A 22,149-nucleotide genomic window follows, 5' to 3' on the forward strand; every position below is an offset into this window, starting at 1 on the left:
CTGAACTCATAGAATTATTGTTTGGTTTTGAGTTTATATAAAGAGTTTAGGAGAGTACTTGGTACAAATTGTGCATTCAAATAATAGGCCATTACTGTAATTAATATTACATATCCTCACCTAGTGTATTAAGTTTTACCGTGTGTAGCAATTGGGCTTCCCAAGTGTCTCAGTGGTGAAGAATCTACCTGCCAATGCAAGAGACACAAGGGACGCAGGTTTGATCTCTGTGTCGGGAAGATACCCTGCAGTGGGAAATGGCAAACCACTCCAGTATTCTTGCCTGGGAAATTCCATAGATAAAGGAGCCTGGCAGGCTGCAGTCCATGGAATTGCAAGGAGTCAGACACAACTGAGCACACATGTACACATGTACCGCAAAGAAGAAATATGTCTCTTTCTGTGATTGTCTCAGCCACAGCATTATATTCTCACACACATTTATATTTTACTTTTATATTTTTAATTAGCTAACTCACCTATAGTTCTTTTCTCTTATGTATGTGCTTAGTTACTCAGTCATGTCCAACTTTTTGCGACCCCATGGGCTGTAGCCCGCCAGGCTCCTCTGTCCATAGAATTTTCCAGGCCAAGAATACTGGAGTGGGGTGCCATTTCCTTCTCCAGGAAATCTTCCCAAGCCAGGGATCAAACCTACGTCTCCTGCATTGGCAGGTGAATTCTTTACCACTGCACCACTTGGGAAGCTTTTTCTCTTATAAGTCTTTATAATTAAAATGGGAATGGAATGATAAATAGCAAACACCACAAAATCCAGTTTCAAATATTAAATTAGATAGATAAGTAACAAGAAAGTGTGTGTTTCTTCTTGAATATCCAGCATCCCATCCTATCATCTTTTAATGAAATAAATGAGACCACTCTAATGAGAACAAGCGGGTTCAACAAATATCTTCCCCAGAGCAGTCTTTGCCTAGAAATCAGTATCATTGATATTATTTATAAATTGCTCTTGGTTCACTATATTATATACTGGGCAAGTGTTGCGGCCCAACAGTTTTTGTCTTCTCTTCACTGGTGCACAGTCTTTTTTGCCTTTACCTTCTGTGGTTTGTGAGAACACATTATGAATAATAATAGCTAGAAGCATATGCTACTTATTAACCATACTGGTTTAATATTTCATCAAAGTCCATAAAATATAGCAAAGTCGTATGTTATCCCAACTGGAACACTTAAGGATACAGGGACACTTGAATAATTATATGTGACAGCAGGTATAATCCAGGTATAATCCAGGACTGTCCCAGGTTTTGAAGGATAATTTAAAAATTAGGTAATGGAGATCTAATGCACAACACAGTGATTTATAGATACCGATACTGTATGATAAGGGCTTCCCAGGTGGCTCAGTAAAGTGTCTGCCTGCAATGCGGGAGACCCAGGTTTGATCCCTGGAGAAGGCAATGGCGACCCATTCTAGTACTGTTGTGGGGAAAATTCCATGGACGGAGGAGCCTGGTAGGCTATAGTCCGTGGGGTCGCAAAGAGTCAGACATGGCTGAGCGACTTCACTTTCACTTTCACTGTATGATAAACTTGAAAGTTGCTGAGACTAGACTGTAAATGTTCTTACCACAAAAAAAAAGAAATGATGATTGTGTGATGTGATAATGGTGTTAGATAATGCTATAGTGGTGATCATATTGCAGTATACAAATATATCAAACCAACATGCTGTACACCTTAAACTTACCCAATGTTGTATGTCAGTTGTGTCATGGTCCAGGTGCGGGTTGGGAAAGAATTTCCAGGCATGAGACAGAATGAGGGGGAAATAAAGTTTATTAGAATGGGAGATGCTGTTAGAACAGTGGGCCAGCTCAAGGGAGAACCGACATTGAGTAGGGGTCCTTAGTCCACTTTTATACCTAGGGTACAAGGAGTCAGATAGGGGTCTTGTAGGTCATTTGCTGATTGGATGAGACATGTATACTGGGTGGGAGAAGAGTAAGACAAATACCTCTCCCTATGGGGCAGGAGGGGAGACAGGTTCTACTGCTCAGGAAGACCTGAAATCCATTAATAGTTACAACATGGGGGGAGGGAAGGGCGATAAGGGTCTGGTTTTTCCATTCCTGCATTCCAAGAACCTCCTTGGTTTTATCTGCTCTTTCCTCCTTGAGTCACCACAAATTATATCTCAATTAAAAAATTTTTAAATTTAAATATATAAAATAAAATTTAAACTATAGACAATCTTGACTTGTACAAATATTGAAAAGAGTATTCAGTAAATAATAAGGGAATGGATAAGAAATTCTAGTAGGTTCCAAGGAGAATACTAAATATTAGTCTTCATAGTTAAGGCATGCTGAAATGAATTAACAATGGATGCAAATCTGACAGACTGGTCAATATCCATCAGGACAATAATCAGTTGCATTCGAGTGGAAACAATTTGCATTTCTGTGGACAAAAAATCATTTGCATTACTATCGGTTTTCTTCATTTTGTAGAGTTTAAAATAGCTTAAAGATAATCGCAGCTACACAGGTGTATCACTCACTAATTTCTGGCCCACATCAAAGGCCTTCACAGTTTTTCCTGACGCTAGCAGGCTAGGCACCTGCTTAGTTACATGTCACATATTCTCGCTGTTGTTTGCATCACATGATCTGGACTTAACTCCTAATTGCTGCTTTGGTGGATTTTTTGATTTTTTATTTATTCTTAGACTCCTGTGTTGGTTCCCTCTTAAAAAGAGGATTTTTAGTAACAAAATTGGAATTTTATTTTACAGTTTGTCAAGTTGTACAATATTAAGTTCTCCTCCTCTTTCATATTTGAGATTGGCCAGAACCTAAACTGTTGTTATTTTGAGGGGGAAAAGCTACTTTTATTCTGTTTTGGTTGCCTCCTCTGGGAGGACTGGAAGCATTTTGGCAGGAGGAACTGAGCAATCTGCAGCTGTTCAAATACTTTGAGCCTTTGGATTGATTGTGGATTTTGCTTTAAAACCCTCCCCCAACTTAAAAAAAAAAAAAGAGAGAATGAAAGAAAATCCAACAGTCAATTGCATCTACTACTTTTTTTAAAAAAAACTGTTGTTTGGTAAGCTGTAGTTTTACTTTTTTAACCAGAGGCTGTGTTTATTTTCAGCGTTGGCAGTTCTGCCTAATGAATCAACTGGTATTGAATTCACAAGGGGAGGTGCCGTTTCCCGCCCTCCATCTGTTTGCCAAATGTGTGTGTTCCCTCAGCTCTTAGTGGTGGCTTCACTAAAAAGAGCCATTAGCAAGCGGGTGTTCTCACTGATTTCTCAGTCCTCTGTCTGACTGCTTGCTGGTATTTTTCCCTTGTGGTTCCATAGAGGTTGTTTGCCAAAGCACCACACTTGTGATTCTAGAGAAAGTGTGTGTCTGTTTGTTGTTTAGGTATAAAGTTTGGCTCTGCATTACTCATAGTTTTAGTTTGATTCTTGAGCCTTGGTTTGGTCTCTGTCTCTAAGCAGTAGTGTTGCCATGGGGATTGAAATTACTCCAAAGAGGAGACAAGAGCTCCCATGAATCCTAGTAGGCTCTTTTAAAAACTGGGAGCCTGTGATGAATTTCTTTGGATTACATTCTATTTTCAGCAAATCCTTCTTTAATTCTTGTTCTTCCCTTTTCTTTTAAAATTCTTATTGGTAATAGGGAGGAAGTTGTTTTATTAGCAAAATTTGGAGGTATCTTTTTCATGTTTTACTTTCATTTGTATTAGGAGTCTTTTAGGTCAGTACTTCTCTTGAATGTGCAGATGAATCACTTGAGATTTTGATGAGATGAAGATTCTGATTCTGTCGAACTAGGAATCTGAGATTTTGTATTTCAATTCAGCATAGGCCCCACTATGAACAGTAAAAAACCTCAGGGCATATAACTTTGGTACTTTTTCCATGGTCTTTGGAATAATTTAGATAGTCAAAGGGTAGAATGATTTGGTTGATGTTTAGTACCAAAGTCAGAGAAGGCAATGGCACCCCACTCCAGTACTCTTGCCTGGAAAATCCCATGGATGGAGGAGCCTGGTAGGCTGCAGTCTATGGAGCTGCAAAGTCGGACACGACTGAGCGACTTCATTTTCACTTTTCACTTTCATGCATTGGAGAAGGAAATGGCAACCCACTCCAGTATTCTTGCCTGGAGAATCCCAGGGATGGGGGGGCCTGGTGGGCTGCCGTCTATGGGGTCGCGCAGAGTTGGACACGACTGAAGCAACTTAGCAGCAGTAGCAGTAGTAGTACCAAAGTATTTGGAGATATTTGCCTTCACACTGGTATCAGGAACCAGGTAGAAGAGTCAGACAACTTTCTAACTCTTCCCAAGACAGACCTTCACATTGAACATATGTTATTTTGTTTGAGATTTTGAAATTTCTAGGACATTTTACATACACAATTTCAAATCTAAACTTGAAATTTTTTTCAAAGTAAAGTATGAGTTATTTGGGAGTTCTATTACTTGTGTACAAAAATATTGATTATGTTCTTTTTCCAGTGACATGCCTCACTTCTTGATATATTACTTAGGCTTTAAAAATAATTTCCCTGACATTTGATTGTATGAGTATTTTAATATCACTGTCTCTTGTGTACTGTGCGATTTTATTTAGCCTACTCAACAGTTTTATAAGAACTGAGTGTTATCTAAGAAGTCTTTTGAGTACTATTAAATGTTATTACTCTATTCTGACCTAGATAATGAACAGTAAACTATTTTAAATAAGGCCACTGACCCACTGAAGAGCTGTTCACCACATATACACACAAAGAAGGAACCTAACTTAAGTACTGCATTGATCTGTATTACCCTCACCTTATTCCCCCAAACTTCTAATTACTTTTGGAAGTTACTGAAAAAGAGAAAGTACAAAAACTTGCTTTTAAAGCAAAGGATAAGGATCATGAGAAAAAAACTATTCAATACTTATAAAAAATACTGGCTAACTGGAGGAGGCTGAAAGAAGAATAAGAAATTAAAATGGCAAAAGAGAAATGCATATGTAAGGAGAGTGAAGAATCTAGATGTTCATGAAGAGCATGTCAGGGAAGAGAAACTTTTTCTCTCTCTCTTAGGTTCAGTTATTGGGAGCCTGTGAATTAAGGTGACAAAGGGCAAATCTGCAAGAGAAAAGAGTTTATTTATGAATGCAATCTGCATACAGTGATGAGTAACTCAAAAAAGTGGTTGGAATTTAGGGCTTATATACCCAATGCTCTTGGAGAAGGCAATGGCACCCCACTCCAGTACTCTTGCCTGGAAAATCCCATGGATGGAGGAGCCTGGTAGGCTGCAGTCCATGGGGTCACTAAGAGTCGGGCACGACTGAGCGACTTCACTTTCACTTTTCACTTTCATGCATTGGAGAAGGAAATGGCAACCCACTCCAGTGTTCTTGCCTGGAGAATCCCAGGGATGGGGGAGCCTGGTGGGCTGCCATCTCTGGGGTCACACAGAGTCGGACACGACTGAAGTGACTTAGCAGTAGCAACAGCATACCCAATGCACTAGGAGAAAAGAATTGGGTAGAGAAAGGCTCCTATGAGAAGACCCAGTAGGTTTCTTTAGGAAACACACGTGTTTCTTGAGAACAAACATGAGATAAGAATGTCTGTGATAATATTTGTTTGTGCAGGTGTGAGTGTTTTTTTCTGGTTTTTTTTTTTTTTTTTTTTTTTTCATAGCCCTGAAACTCTCTTGGAGAGACTCTCTTGGATAGCCTTGTTTCCCAGAAGATGCTACTTTAAGTCAGATAAAGGAAGCTCTGACAAAGCTTCTTTCTCCATTTGTTGACTCTGAGATGTCTTCAACTTAAGATAATCTTTGTACTAATCTTTGTACTGTAAGGGTGTGAGGTCTGAGTGAATCCCCACAGGAGAGGGCACACTTACAGTGAAGAGCACATTTACATTACAGTGAAGAAGGAAAGGCTTGAGGCTAAAGAGGAGGAAGACTCAGTTGATTGTGTGATGGAGGTGTGATTCACATTTCTCCTCATTTCCCTCTTTGGAAATTTGATTAGGACTCCTAAAGTTAAGCGCCTCTTCAGAGCACTTCTGCTCTTAGAGAATTTATCCTGAATGAGAATCTATATCAGCCAGACATGGGTAGAGTTATTTTAGAGCCTACACCTGTCTGGCTACCTCAAGCCTGAGGCTCCAGGGTCTGTGACAGTCACAGTTTATACCTAGGTTTTAATCTTTAATTGTAATTCTTTTTGAAACAGATAAAGCATATTTATTCATCTATACCATCATGATATAATTGCTCAAATAAAAATCTAATATCGTTTCACATACTAAGTACTAGGTTGGCCAAAGTGTTCATTCAGGTTTCCATAAGATGTTACAGAAACACCCAGATGAGCTTTTTGGCCAGAACAGTAATAAGTGGGCCACATAATAACTGGAAAAACCCAAACAAGCTTTTTGGCCAAAACATTAATAAGCCTAAGTGATCCATCACGGGGATAATTTTGTATGCATTCTTAAAAATTTGAATAAGAATTCGGTTTGCCTATTTTCTGTGTGGCAATTACTATTTTATACAGTCTTTTATTTAAATGTATTATTTTTTTTTTTTCCTAGTCATCAAACACAGACAACCTGTTGGGATCATCCTAAAATGACTGAACTCTTTCAATCCCTTGGTGAGTGTTATTTTAGTTAATAGTAATTAATTGACTTCAACAACTGAGAATTGTATTTCTTAAATGGACTCTAGTCACCAGTTTTCCTTACATGGCATATTATGTTTAAAGGACCTTGTCACGGGCGTGTAAAAGCAGTTGAATTTCTAAGGGCAAAGCAGTAAACAGATTTTACTTTTCTTAAGAGAACATATGGTTCACAATAGCGTGAACTCAAGAAGGCTGATTTTAAAAGATGTATAATTGGTTTTACCTCCCTCATATTGTATCATCTTAAGCTTCAGCTTTGTGTGAAAACAAAAACAAGAGAGTACAGCAGCCCGTAATCCACTGCTTCATATTTACTTTTTGCTCACTGTTTGTTTATTAAATATTATTAAATTAGCTTGTCTAATTTTTTGTCTAAGTAGTCATTAAAAGCTAAATTCACTTTAATAAAAATGCATGAGAACACGTGAGATGAGAATCCTAACATAGTAGATTTCTAGGAGAATATGGCTGTGAGCTGATTATTATTACTGCTTCTCTTAGGTCGTTCCAGTGGCTTTGAAAGAGTTTTCTTACAGGGGATCTAAAGTGCCACTGGAGAAGGGGAGTGGTACCCCAAGGCTCTCATTTGTGCTGCCATTTCAGCAAGGAGGGGGCACTCCTTTTATCTCTTTCTATATCAGGCTTCTGTGTGAGCTTTCTCTTAGATGAGTGAGGACAGTTACAAAGGTTGAACAGACAAAAAACAAACCACTGGATTGTTTTAGTTTATAAAATGAGCACGCCAATGTTAAGAATTAAAGACTTAACTCTTCTAAATGTCGCTTATGGATACTCTGTCTTTAGGAGACAAAGAAAGAAATTCCAGTGTCTTTTTTTCTCAACTTGATGCTAAATCTTTCAGGTTTTTTTTTAATTAAGATAATATATAACATTACATTAGTTTCAGGTGTACAACATAATGATTTGATGTTTGTATATATTGTGAAATGATCACCATGATAAGTCTAGTTAACATCCATCATCAAACATAGTTACATAATTCTTTTTCTTGTGATGAGAATTTATAAGATCTATTCATTAGCAACTTTTGAATAGGCAATATGGTATTATTAACTGGAGTTAAGCTATCATTCCTAAAGACTTGAATATTGATTATTGTATAATTTTAACCAGATTGATTAAAGGGTGGAAGAAGCAAATAGAGCAGGACAGAAGGAGCATAGAAATAAGACTAGCTTTGCAAGTAGTGAGACGGACAGCCTAGGTGGCAGAAAACTGATTGTCCTTGTGGGGAAATGCCCTGGAAGAGAATCCCTCTTAGCAGTAGAGAAGGCAGCCTATGGTGTGATGTATTTATTAAGTCATGGAAAGTCAACAGGCCATGTTTCCCTTTCCTCATTTCCCTCCTTTTCCTGTTTGAAAACGCTTTCTTGAGATCCATATAGCATTGCTTTGGAAAGTATCTCACCATGGTGCTAATGAACATTTAATTATTTTCATAAACACTGTGGATTTTAGGAAAAGACCTTTTCATGTGAAAAGGCATAATAATTTTCCATCATTGAAGTGAACAGATATATTCTTGCCATTCAATGTAAGTTAAACAATCTTAAGCACGCTTTTTGAATGTGTTCCATTTTCCATTTCAGCTGACCTGAATAACGTACGTTTCTCTGCCTACCGTACAGCCATCAAAATCCGAAGACTCCAAAAAGCACTATGTTGTGAGTTTATTCTGCCAGAGTTAATCACTCTGTTGTTTGGATTGCCTTTCTTGTTTTTTTTTTTTTTTTTTTTTTTAAGACAAAGGTAAATGAAGAGGGTGATGTGTTTGTCGAGTTAATCTGATTTTCAGTGTACCTCACTCAAGGAGTTGGCTGTGTTTCTGTGAATGCTCCATTATTCACCCCATCAGCAAGGATGCAGTAGTAAAACAAATGAACATATGCCATTCTCAGTTGGAGAACAAAATTAACCAAAATACAGGAGTCACATAAAAAGCTTTTTCAAAAATTATGCTGCCACCCAATTTAAAAGGATTAAATCAAGGAACTGAAGTAGTAGATCATTGCCTTTTTAGTACTTTGTATTCATCTGTAAGATTCACTTCGAGCATAGGATTCAAAACAGTTTAATTCAGAGCAATCACATAATAAAGAAATACTGAAAAATTATATTCCTGATCCAAATTTGAATTGACCATGTTGTCGTTCAGTCACTAAGTCCTGTCTGACTCTTTGTGGCCCCAGGGACTGCAGCACGCCAGGCTTCCCTGTCCTTCACCATCTCCCAGAGTTTGCTCAGATTCATGTTCATTGAGTCAGTGATGCTATCTAACGATCTCATCCTCTGCCACCCCCTTCTTTTGCCTTCAGTCTTTACCAGCATCAGGGTCTTTTCCAGTGAATCAGCACTTCACATCAGGTGGCCGAAGTATTAGAGCTTCAGCTTTAGTTCTTCCCATGAATATTCAGGGTTGATTTCCTTTAGGATTGACTGGTTTGATCTCCTTCTGTCTAAGGGGCTCTCAAGAGTCTTCTCTAGTACCACAATTATGTGTTCATTTAAAGCTCTGTGTTCATGTAACACAGTGTCTTGAGACATTTAATATTATCAATATGAACTTTAACCTGTAGAGAGTATGTTCATAATGGTAGTCTATGATAGTTTTGGGTTTCCCTTGTAGCTCAGTTGGTAAAGAATCTGCCTGCAGTGCAGGAGACCCAGGTTCGATCCCTGAGTTGGGAAGATCCCCTGGAGAAGGAAATGGCAACTCACTCCAGTATCCTTGTCTGGAAAATCTCATGGACAGAGAAGGCTGGTAGGCTGCAATCCATGGGGTCGTAAAGAGTCAGCCACGACTAAGTGACTAACACACATACATGATAGTTTTACTAAAGGATTATTCCTTCTCCCATAACCTAAATTTAAGTATCTATATGAATGCTTTGCAGCAGAGTGTAGATTCATACTATTTGGATTCTATCTGTAGCTTCTATTGTATAGCTTTAATGACTGGGTCTACTAAAAGAACTTTTAGGTCTTATCAGGTAGTTATTATGGAAAGTGACATGTGCCTTTATGTTTATAACAGCACAACTTGAATAATTCCAAATATTCTTGTTGCTACCTTTTGTTAACAGTTGTTGTATGTCTAGGCCATCCAGTGAAGCTTTTCAGATTACCCTTAGAAATGATATATTAAGGTTAAAAATCTGCTAGGTCAGTAGAAATTAAAAGTACAGTTTAAGCTGGTTATGTGAGGAGAATTGAGGAAAGAGACGTGAAAATATAGCAAGGCAAAGCTTTAGAATAAGAAACACTTAAGCTATGTTTGGGCTTCCCTGGTGGCTCAGCTGGTAAAGAACGTACCTGCCAATGCAGGATATGCAAGAGATGTAGTTTCAGCCCCTGGGTTGGGAAGATCTCCTGGAGAAGGAAATGGCAATGCAGTCCAGTATCCTTGCCTAGAAAATCCCATGAACAGAGGAGTTTGGTGAGCTATAGTCCATGGGTCACAAAGAGTTGGACCCAACTGAGCAACTAATGTGGTGGAAGCTACATGTGGAAGAGCTGTCTGAAGGGCTGAAAAAACCTCCAAGTGAGGCGACGGGCAAGAGGCTGACATGGCCTGGAAGCCCATCGTCCTTGGAGTGCAAAAGATGATTGGCAGATAGTAGCAGTCACAGCAAGGATGGCAGAATGGCCAGTTCCCAAATAGAAAGCCTGCACACTCTGGCTGGTGGTCTGTATGTTCAGCCGGAAGGGAATAGGAAGTGAATGGGGAGCACACAGAAGGGATTTTAGGGAGCTCCGTCGGGCCAGGGTGCCAACAGTTTTGAAAGAGGCTCAGCTGCAGGTCTGGTGTCCAGCTGACAGACCTGGAGGGACTTCTCAGGCCGGATGAGCTGTAGAATGAGGCCAGATGCCTCAGCCACAGCAATACTGCAGTGGGCAGCCTTTCCCTTCTCCAGGGGATCTTTCCAACCCAGGGATTGAACCCAGGTCTCTCGCATTGCAGGCGGATTCTTTACCATCTGAGCCACAAGGGAAGCCCAAGGGAAAGGCTGCAGTGGGCAGCCTTTCCCTTCTCCAGGGGATCTTCCTGACCCAGGAATTGAACCAGGGTCTCCTGCGTTGCAGGCTGATTCTTTACCAACTGAGCTATCAGGGAACCCTCTCCATTGACAGGAGATGGCTATGTATCACTGTGAACACAGGTACAGTTTTCAGTAATACTTGTGGACAGATAAACAGATTAAACACATTTACTTGTTTTCTTCTGTGGGTTCTCTGAGTCCTAAAGAAAAAACTCTCTCCTTCAACTCATCCATTCAAACTGGAGAGGAGCAGAAGAGACATGCTTCCCACCTCTAAACTAAATGACCTTTAGTGACACTCACTTAAAAATGGGCTGGGTTGTTTTTGATTGCAAACGTTCAAGGTGATGTCCTCAGGGCCACCTGGCCGCCACTTTCTCAGCTTTCTCTGCCCCCATTGAGCTCCTTTTGGGGCCTTGACACCCCTTGTCCAGCTCACCTGTTTATGATTAATCTGCTCCTTCCTCTCCCATCTTTTCTGTTTACTCAAAATGCCTTGACCCTTCCTCTGCAATCGTCTGCAACCCTTTATTCCCTTCCAAGGCTGTTAAAAATTTACTTCTTTTGGAAACATTTACAAGCTAATCCCACCTGCCTCCAGCTTTTCCAGAACTTTATGATGGCCTGTAACGACTTTCTCTCCCATCGAGCGCCCGTCGCGTGCCTTTGTGTGACAGATAATGTGAGGAGGATTGTGCCGTCTGCATCAACACCTGCTTTGAGTCAACAGTTGTCTCTCATTCTGTGTAAATCTCTGCCCAGCATATTGTCCTCACGAAGAGGGCATATTGTTGTTGCTACCATTGTTCTTTCATCTATTGGGCTCCAAGATTGGGCAGGGGATAAAACAATAGAGACTTGGTTCCCACACTCAAGGAATGTAAACACAACAGGTCTTGCTGCCCCCCGCATGGAACGGCCTTTACCTTGGCCAGTCTCTCCATCCTCCTCATTCGTCATGGCCCACTGTAGACTCTTGCAGTTCGAGTGGATGCTGAAAGGGCAAGCTCTGTTTTCTGCTCCTCCTGCCTGAAGAGCTCATTCTCTTTCTTTTTAGGTCCTAGTTTAACTGTCACGCATCTCTAACCAGGCTTTCTTGGCTGCTCTACTCCAAATTAGGTCACCCCTGATTTTGCATCTCATAGATCCAGTTCTTTCCTAATGTGACACTTGTTTGTTCTTCAGGCTCTCACAGTGTTATATTTGATGTTTGGATAGTTTCTTTATAGACTGAGGTACTATAGAATGCTTTCTGTTTTGCATAAGTTAGGAGATAGAGCAACTCATGGATGTATGTGTTAGGCGATATCTAAAATCAAAGTACCAAGGGAACAGAGGACAAGTAAGAGCTCAGGTGAAAGATGACGAAATCTGAGTGCTGGAGGGGAGATGAGAACACAGATTTTTGAGGAGGTGGGAGAACTAAGGACTGGGGGATTTGGTACTTGATAGATTGCAGAGAGTGAAAAGAAAGTGTTAGGGTATCTCAAGAGTTACAGACTGATGATCTATGGATGGTAGTAACAGCCTTGTTTGGAGAAGGCGATGGCACCCCACTCCAGTACTCTTGCCTGGAAAATCCCATGGGTGGAGGAGCCTGGTGGGCTGCAGTACATGGGGTCGCTAAGAGTTGGACACAACTGAGCGACTTCACTTTCACTTTTCACTTTCATGCATTGGAGAAGGAAATGGCAACCCACTCCAGTGTTCTTGCCTGGAGAATCTCAGGGATGAGGGAGCCTGGTGGGCTGCCATCTATGGGGTCGCCCAAAGTCAGACATGACTGAAGCACTTAGCAGCAGCAGCAGCAGCAACAGCGTTGTTGTTCAGTCACTAAATAGCGTCATGTCTAACTCTTTGCAACCCCATGGATTGTAGCATGGCAGACTCCTCTGTCCTCCACTATCTCCCAGAGTTTGCTCAAATTCATGTCCATTAAGTCAGTGATCCTATCTAACCATCTCTGGATGTCTATGTCATGAAAAGGCAAGACCTTTATTTGTGCGTATTAAGGTGGAGATTCCTGGAAGAAGATAGTATAGCTCTGATTGGGAACAAAGCAGCAGGAATGTGGATTGGATATTCAAGCAGGAGATGAGAAAGAGAATCTAGAGTCTTCCAGAGAGAAGTAGTAACTGCAGGAATGGAACTGAATGAGAGCATCAGACTTATAGAGGGAAAGGGTAGACATGAGACCTTGAGTACCGCTACACTTCTGAGATGTCTGGGGAAGAGGAGCTAGGAAGGATGCTGTGAAGGGATGGTTAAACATTTCAAGAGGAGGAGAGTCACAGAAGCCCAAGGTCAGATGCTAAACAGTGTGTGTTTTTGCAGAACTGAAGAAAGGTGATCCAATTCCATTCAACCCCCTTTGCTTCATTGTGGGTTTAAAGAAAAGCCTTAAAGTTGGTAGAAAATGATTCTTCTGTTTATTTCATTTGCTGCATGACTGAGCTGTCATTTGTCTCTCTTTGAAAAGAGAAAATCATCATTTTCTGTGATTTAAATGTAGTCTGTCGTTTAAGGTACCTAAATGTGACACACTTCAGGGAGATGTCTTCCTGGCTTAGGCACTAAGGTAAAGTGTCAGAATAAATCACTAAAAATTGAAGACATGGTAGTCTGTGGGATATGGCAAACCACTGTCACAGCTACAAAGTGTATCACAAAGGAGGCTTTTCTAGAAGAAATTCAAGGACAACCTGATCCAGGAAGTGGTCTTTTTGGAATTTGGGCTTTTGTCACTTCATGTCATGTGGGAATGTAATAGCAGTGCTGTGTTGCTGGCAGAATTCGTGTTGGAATTCAGAAAACTTAGAACATTTTGGCAGTATTTGAATATGTTTCTCTGTATCTGTGTGGAATTATAGTTCTATGGCTCTGTCATTTATTATGCACTTCTCTTTGTCAAGCACTGTGAGGAACAAATTTGAATTTTACTCCTGTCCTCTTCAAGGTTATAATTGAAAATAGTGTGCAGTGCCAAGAAATGGGGTAAAAATGACGATGAAAATTCTAGATGGTTCTTTTATGTTTTTGTCTGACACCGTCTAGCATGCATGTGACACTTATACAGGTTACTTTTGTAATTAGCTGGAATTTTACTATCTGAGGAAATGGATTCATCTTTTATCTAGATGTGTGTGTTTTATATCCTCTCTTTCTCTCTGTTGAAAGAAATGACTTCTCTGTTGATTTAGAAATCATTTTAATCTGTACAATTTTAAAGCAGTTCTTTTCCACTGTAGATAGCTTAGGAAAAAAATCATTCTATGGTGTCCCATAAATGTCTTTAAAAATTCAAAACTAGTGGTTATTCAGTGGTTAACAACAAAAATACAAAGGAAGTTATTTGTTTATTTTATTAAACTGTCAACATAGGTCATATTTTTGAGGGAACAGTTTTGTATCATGCAAAAAGAAAATTGTTTACATATAAAAAAAGGTTTCTGAAGCTTATGTTTTTAACGTTAAAAAGTTGAGTATGGCAATAGGGGAAGAATTTTATAATGCAGTATAGATTCCCTGAGCAAACCTTAAGTTCACATGGGTTCTGTAACTTTCCAAACCTACAGGTTTATATTTAGACATTGTCTCCATACTTAATAAATGTATAGATATGTGGTAGTTTGATAATCTAACATGTTTTCCTGTTTTAAGTTAGCTAATGATTGACTCAAAGTGAATTAAAAGAAAAGATTATGTAAAATTCTTCTATTTGTCCAAACTCTTCTTCTTGGCCTTGGAGGGCCTCCCATGGGCCAACATGGCCTGCCCCTCTGTGTGTCTGCCTCACAGTAACCATATGCCACCCAGTGTGTGACCACACACCATCCATACTGCCATCATCATTTTTTGGAACTGCCTGGACTTCTTTGAATGCTTGTCTTTTCTCAAGCAATTTGCTCTTCCTGGAATTCTTTCCTTGCTTTACATGGATCTCTTGTATCTTATCTATTGTTTAAGGTCCATTTCAAATCCCATCTTCCCAGGGGGCCTTTTCTAGGCTGCTTCTACTCCCCTAGCAGTTAATAGCTCTCATGGAAATTGATGTCTTCTCTTAGGGCATTTTCAGTAAAGTTATCAGAATGCTTATCCTCCTTCTCAGACTGGTGATCTTTGAGAGCAGGGCTCTTCTACTTTCTCCTCTGTGCCCACCCTGCATGCTCTAGCACCAGCCATGCCCATGTAGAGGTTCTGTCCATGAAGAATAAGCAGTGGAAGCAAATACATGAAGAGTCATGGCTGGGGGTCCTGGCCCGTGAACCTCTTTTATCCCTACCTAGTTACAAGTTACATATTTGCCAAAGTTTCATGGAAAGAAAACCAGGTTGGGGCCAGATTTTGAGGGCCTTATAAACTAGGCTTGGGCTTCCCAGGTGGTGCTAGTGATAAAGAACCCACTTGCCAACGAAGGAGACATAAGAGACATGGGTTTGATTCCTGGGTTGGGAAGATCTCCAGGAGGAGGGCAGAGCAACCCACTGCAGTATTTTTGCCTGGAGAGTCCCATGGACAGAAGAGTCTGGCAGGCTACTGTCCATAGGATTGCAAAGAATTGGACACAACTGAAGCGACTTAGAACATAGATAAGGCTTGACTCAGTAGGCAGTAGAGAGCTATTATTTTTCTACAGAACCTGTTTTAGGAACTAAATATCTTCAGTGAACTTTGTATTTAGTGATGTGCATGTGGAGAAACTATTTAAGAATGATCAGTTTCACAGTGATATAAAGAATGAATGGGAGAGTGGTGAGTGGGTTGTTTTCAGGAGTTTGAAAAAGAGCTATGTCATATTCTAGATGTTCTACCATAAGGAATAGAGCTTCCCAGGTGGTACTGTGGTAAGGAATCCACCTGCCAATGCAGGAGATGCAAGAGACTCAGTTTAGATCTCTGGGTCGGGAAGATCTCTGTATCTGTTATGGTTAGGAAATGGCAATCCGTTCCAGTATTCTTGCCTAGAAAATGCCATGGGTAGAGAGGCCTGGTGGGCTACAGTCCATGGGGTCTACAGTCCATGGGGTCACAAAGAGTCAGACACGACTGAGTGTACACATACACACACACACTCACACACACACACCCAATAAGGAATAGACTTAGAGATTTATGCTTTCCTACATTCAAAAGTACAAAGAGGCTGAAGAGAGGAAAACCAGAAAAATAAGCTAGAATATAGAATATTCTATAGAGTGAAAAATGAGGTCATATTGAGAAGTGACAAGAGCATAGATTCAGAAGTGTGAATGTAAGAGATGTGGATAAAAGGGTTTAGAGATGCAAGAATGGAAATGCTATTTATTTTTTTAAAAGTTGAAATTAGCTAAAAAGGTTAGATTCTTAAATTGAAGAATCAAGCTAAAAACTCAAGACTGGAAGTAACTTTGTTTCAGTGTTGTTCTGTAATGTAGTGACTGTACATATTCCTTTTTTTCACCTGATCAGTGGATCTCTTAGAGTTGAATACAACAAATGAAGTTTTCGAACAGCACAAACTGAACCAAAATGATCAGCTTCTTAGTGTTCCAGATGTCATCAACTGTCTGACAACAACTTATGATGGCCTTGAGCAGATGCATAAGAACCTGGTCAACGTTCCTCTCTGCGTGGATATGTGTCTCAACTGGCTACTCAATGTATATGATACGTAAGTTTGCATTTTTCCCATTGAAACATAATCATTGGATGAAATTTTTTGATGATGTAAAATATCTGAATTTTTGTTAACTGAATTTTTAAGAAAGTACTTCCAAAGTACTTTTCCCAGTGGAAATATTTATGTTAATTGCTGGGAAGGAATGACTTTCTAAACATTGAGTTCTTAACCAACAATGGAACAAAAAAGAATGTCCCTTTATGATTTTAAGATCTTACTTCAGTTTATAAAGACTGTCAAATTTGTAGTGTTTTTAGTCTCCATGCTAGAGGAAGCCTAATGAAAAAAGTCTGATTTCCTTCCTCAATTTTTTATAGTATTTTTTCAAGAGAAAAAATTTAATATGTATTGTTTTGAGTTTACAAATTTATTGGTTCATAATAATCCACTCTGCATTTTTTTGTATGACTACTTAAGAGCAATTTGGATGGCAGTTATAAGGATTTAATTTCTCTTTTGATATTGGCTTTATTTATTGCAATTGTGGTTATGTGTATATATTGTGTTTTAAGTAACTTATGCTTTAGGCTACTCTAATATCTACAATTTAATTAGATACTCAGTGTTACATAGAGAGCACTCCCTACTTCCAGCATGACTCATTTGCCATTAATTTGACTTTCTTAAATGTGACAATGCATTTGTGAAATAATCAATTCTAGAAAGCCCTGCTGTGGGCTGACATTAGGAATTATTCATTCTTCTGATAGGGGGTTAAAGTATGCAAAGATGAAATAAGAAAATTAGAACTTTTGTTTTTCTCTCAGACTCTGAAAGTTATTTTCTGTTAATTAGCTCTATGAAAATTTGTGCTTGTCGGTTTTTTATTTGATTTAGAGTGATAGAAAATAGATGATAGTTCATAAATACAAGCAGCTGATTGATTCTGTATAGGAAGTAAATGATAGTTACAATAGCTTTCAGGATGATTTAATTAAAATTTCATTTATTCTTTTGGTTAGAAAAATCTTTTATCTTCCATTACTTATGAATATCATAACAAAGCCTTTTGTAATAATCAAATCGCCATTGTGTGGTTGAGAGCTCTTAAGAAACTCACTGAAGAACAGATAGCATGAATCTCCATTACCATGATGAACATGGGCTTTGCTATCTGCTTGTCTAATACATTTTAATACATTTCATTTTGACTCCAATTTTTATACTTCTAGGATAAAACATGACTGTTAGCATTAATTCACTGTTAAGTTGATCTTCAATTTTTTTATACCTGTAAGACATTTTCTGTAGCAAATTCACTAAAATAAAAGATCAATTAGTGTTTTATCTACAAAGCTTATCACTTAATTTTATGTCTCAGAAAGCTATAGTTAAGAACTTCATTAGCTCTATGGTGTGTGGTAGATTTGTGCCTTTCGATCTATATTGTAAGGAAGAACTGGAGAAGATGTTAAATTGCCCTCCTTCTTTCAGCATTATCTGTGACTCTAACACACTATGTTAGTCAGCTTGGGCTGCCGTAACAAAGTATCACAGCACAGCCTAGGTAGCTTAAACAACAGAAATTTATTTCTCACAGTGCTGGAGGCTGAAAGTCCAAACTCACGATGTCAGCAGGGCTGATTTCTTCTGAAGCCTCTTTCCTTGGCTTTTAAATGGCTGTCTTCTCCTTGTGTCCCACATGGTTTTGCTTCTGTGTGTGTCTGTGTCCTAATGTTCTTTAAGAACTCTAATCATAGTGGATTAGAGCCCACCCTATATGCTTTATTTTAACTTAACTGCAGATTTTAAGACTCTCCATATTTAGTTGCATCTTGAGGTACTGGGAGTTAGGACTGCACCATATCAGTTTTAGGGGAATGTAGCTCAGCCCATAACATGTACATATGCTGTTTTCACTGGACTGCCCAAAAGGAATAGTGCCACTTAGTTGGGAAGGAAGCAGTGTGTGAAGTGTTGTGATTCATATTCCAGGGAGTTAAATTTTGGCATATTACCACTTTCTACCATCAAATGTGAACACACGAGAAATGCAACACAGAGATAAGTGTTTCTTATTTAGAAAGACAGTATTTTGAAATTCTCCTTTTTAAAAGAAAAGAGCTTTTAGGATTTATCCCCTTTCCATGCCAAAGAGAGTCCTTGACTCTTGAGAATCCCTTGGACAGCAAGGAGATCAAACCAGTCAATCCTAAAGAAAATCAACCCTGAATATTCCCTGGAAGGACTGATATTGAGACTGAAGCTCCAATACTTTGGCCACCTGATGTGAAGAGCTGACTCATGGGGAAAGACCCTGATGCTGAGAAAGATTGAAGGCAGGAGGAGAAGAGGGTGACAGAGGATGAGATGGTTGGATGGCATCACTGACTCAATGGGCATGAGTTTGAGCAAACTCCAGGAGACATTAAAGAGATGGGCATGACTAAACTAAACTGAACAACAGCAGCATGCCAAAGAAACTGCAACAACCACGCTGGATAGAGCAGTGGCCGTTCAGCTGAGTTTTCCATTTTGAAGAGAAATGCCGCTAATTCCCCTAAGGAAAAAAGAGTTACTCCTCTGATGGTAGTCTCAGATGGCCAGAGTTAATTATCCAAATTTCTGTAGCAACTATGACTTATTCATTTATCTAAATAAGAGATATTGGGTTTCCTTTGTGGCTCAGCTGGTAAAAAATCCTCCTGCAATACTGAAGACCTAGATTCAATCCCTGGATTGCGAAGATCCCCTGAAGAAGGGAAAGGCTACCCACTGCAGTATTCTGGCCTGGAGAATTCCATGGACTGTATAGGCCATGGGGTCATAAAAAGTCAGACATGAGTAAGTGACTTTCACTTCACTTCAAACAAGAGTTATTAGCTGTTTTCAAGTCATTAGTTTCCTTTGAGAAACTGATAAAACTGTGATGTACTGCATCCAATGCACCAGGATATTATGGACCCCTAAAAAGTCTCTGAACCTTGGAAATGGTATCATGACCATGCTCTTCTCTTCATTCAGTTAATCTGACATTCGTCTATTAACTATGGATATATATATATAACTGCATTGCTTTGTGTAGCATGTTGCAACAAGACCTTGTATTTTCGGCTCTTGAAATATATTCAACCAGCTCTTGAAATAACAAATGATGCACACACAGAAGGTCCTAGAATTCTGGAAGCAGAAGGAATTCAAGGATCTTCCATTCTGTCCTCGTTTTACTGATTGAGAAACTGACCCAATGAGATAAGACAATTTATCCACAGCTACCTACTGTATATTAGTGGTAGGTATGTAACTAGTATCCAGGTTTTTTGATGATCACTTGATTTTTCCTACTATACTGCCATATCTAAGAAAAATGGGACTTTATGAATTATATTGTTTGCTGTTTCTTTCAGCTTTTAACATGTGCCACCTTCTAATATTCTAAATTGTCTGGAAAAAAAGTCTATTTTCTTCTGTTGTGGAGGATAAGAATTCAAATTTTAGGTTCTGGTTGCTTTACAACTTGGCAACCACTTAATTTTTGGCATCTCAATTTTTCAGATGAAAAATAGGTAAAATTGTCTGCTCTGCTTCTCATACGTAAGTGATTGTGAAGGGCAAATGATCTAGTATATTTAGAAAGTACCTTATAAACTATAAAGATAAGATTGATTCCATTTATGTGTTCACAGCCTCACTCAGTCTTGATCTTCCTGGGCTAAAAAGTCTTAATTCCACAATCTTCCTTTTAAATTTAATGGAAATCGAATTCATTTAAATCAAGATTTAAAGCAGTAGTCTGGATTATTTGGTTTAAATATTTTTGTCCCTGCAGAAAATATTAATCTCATTTGATGCATTGTTAAGTCATTTTCCCCGCTATCCAAGGTGGATATAATTTTATTTATAAGGTATAATATATATCTTTCTGGTTGAATTAATTTCAGGAGAATTTATGAAAACTATAAGGGAACTAAATACTGAAATATAGGGTTATGTTACTCACTGAAAAATTTTATTGTCTCCCTATTCTCTTTCAAATTCTGCAACATATTTAGTATTAAAGCCCTCTATCATCTGGCTCCATATAACCTCAGCAACATTGTCAGTCATTTACCCTTGATGCGAGTTCTTGCTGTACCTGATGAATCTTGACTTTAGTGCTTAAATCCCTTTCCTCTGTCCCCTTGTCTGGGCTTTTCCTATGATAATTTGCTTTCTCCTAGTCAGGGTAGCTCAGCCATGTCATGTCTTCAATGTCTGATTTTAGACTTATCCTCTCTATCAAATGTTGTGAGGCTAATATACTTAGGCTAAACACCAATCATTAAGGACAAGTCAGCCACAGTGATCTTGTATTTGATTATTTCCATGCGCAAGATTGGTCTTGTATTTCCTGATGATTCTCTAGCTGTTTTCTTGTCTCACCTGTCCAGCTAGTCATGGGTAGGAATTGGATCTTACACTTATGGTACACAGTACAATGCTGGGATCTCAGTAAGCCTTCATAATCATTGATGGTACAATGAATGGATGATTGACATTGTCTCCTTATGGTGATCCTTTGTTGTCCTGTCACCATAGACTGGAGGTCAGCCTCCAATATGTATGAGTTTGATCTTTTTTTTCCACTTAAGGGCTTACTTTGTTCTTAGCCACATTCATGTGCTAGTCCATTTGCACAGCGTTTTGTTATTTTCTGCAAGTCTATTGTCCAGAGAATATAATTTCCTGAGTTTTGGAGGCTAAAAAACAGACACAGTCTTCTTTTCGTGTGATAATTAGGAAAGACCTTAAAAATATGCGGTAGAAACACACTTCATAGTAGGGCTCAGTTTAAGGCTAATTTGAAACCTGTATTTCTATCATTGTGAGAAACTGGCATGTGTATATAGTAGATTTCTGCTTATAATGGGTATATTTATTTTAAAATTTAAGTATTAGTTATTTCATAGGTCAGTTCTGAATGTTGTACACATATATAGCAAGGGTTCAGTATGTTTATTGGGTATGATTTAAATTATAAAGTGTAGGCTATCAGGGGACTTCTTTTTTTTTTTTTTTTTTTTTTTGCTGTCCCCTACAGTTTGCAGACTCTTAGTTCCCCAACCAGGGATTGAATCTGGGTCCTTGTCTGTGAAAGTACAGAGTCCTAACCACTGGACAGTCAAGGAATTTCCACAAGGGACTATTTGAAAATAACATTTTACTAATCCTTAAGCATGTTTTCCTTTTCATAAACTTATTTTATACTTTATATGTCATAGTGTGAATATAGAAACTTACTTGAATATTTATAATTTGAGAAGGAAAGATATCAATTAGCATTAATAATAAAAATATCAATAAGCCAGACTTAAGTCCAGTTTGACAATAAGACTACCTAAAATTAAATGAGACAAATATTTATATGTTTTTAAATGGTATGAATTACTACATTTTATGTACACATATAATTATGTAAACATTTAGTTATAGGTTTTGAATGTGTTGTACTTGTATATGCAAAATTCACAATAAAAACTGAAATTGAAGACTGATCCTGTTTATATGAAATAGTAAAGATAGCAGTCTTTATATCTTTATTTTTTTGAGACTGTGTTATTTCACAGCAAGGATCATGTGTTATTAGTATTTGTAGCTTCTGCATTTTCCCTTCCACAGCCCCAAGATCCAGTACAGCATGACATCTGATAAAACAACTCATTTATTCTTTAACAAAAGAATAAATACAACTTTAACAAAAGATTTTAACTATTGTTAAAATTCTTTAACAAAAAAAAAATAAAACTCCGTGCTTTTAAACATAAAATA

General features: G+C 38.5%; 1 protein-coding gene across 8 annotated transcripts in view; it reads left to right on the forward strand.

The window, feature by feature from the left end:
- Positions 1-22,149, forward strand: part of UTRN (utrophin) — a 556,454-nt gene that overhangs the window by 473,517 nt on the left and 60,788 nt on the right. For all 8 annotated transcript variants that reach the window (XM_013966586.2, XM_018053300.1, XM_018053301.1 and 5 more), the window contains 3 exons: positions 6,590-6,651; positions 8,292-8,366; positions 16,191-16,392. In XM_013966586.2, the coding sequence (XP_013822040.2) occupies positions 6,590-6,651; positions 8,292-8,366; positions 16,191-16,392 (339 nt within the window). The remainder of the gene's footprint in view (positions 1-6,589; positions 6,652-8,291; positions 8,367-16,190; positions 16,393-22,149) is intronic.

This window comes from Capra hircus, chromosome 9, assembly GCF_001704415.2.
Source record: "Capra hircus breed San Clemente chromosome 9, ASM170441v1, whole genome shotgun sequence".
Taxonomy (NCBI): Eukaryota; Metazoa; Chordata; class Mammalia; order Artiodactyla; family Bovidae; genus Capra; species Capra hircus.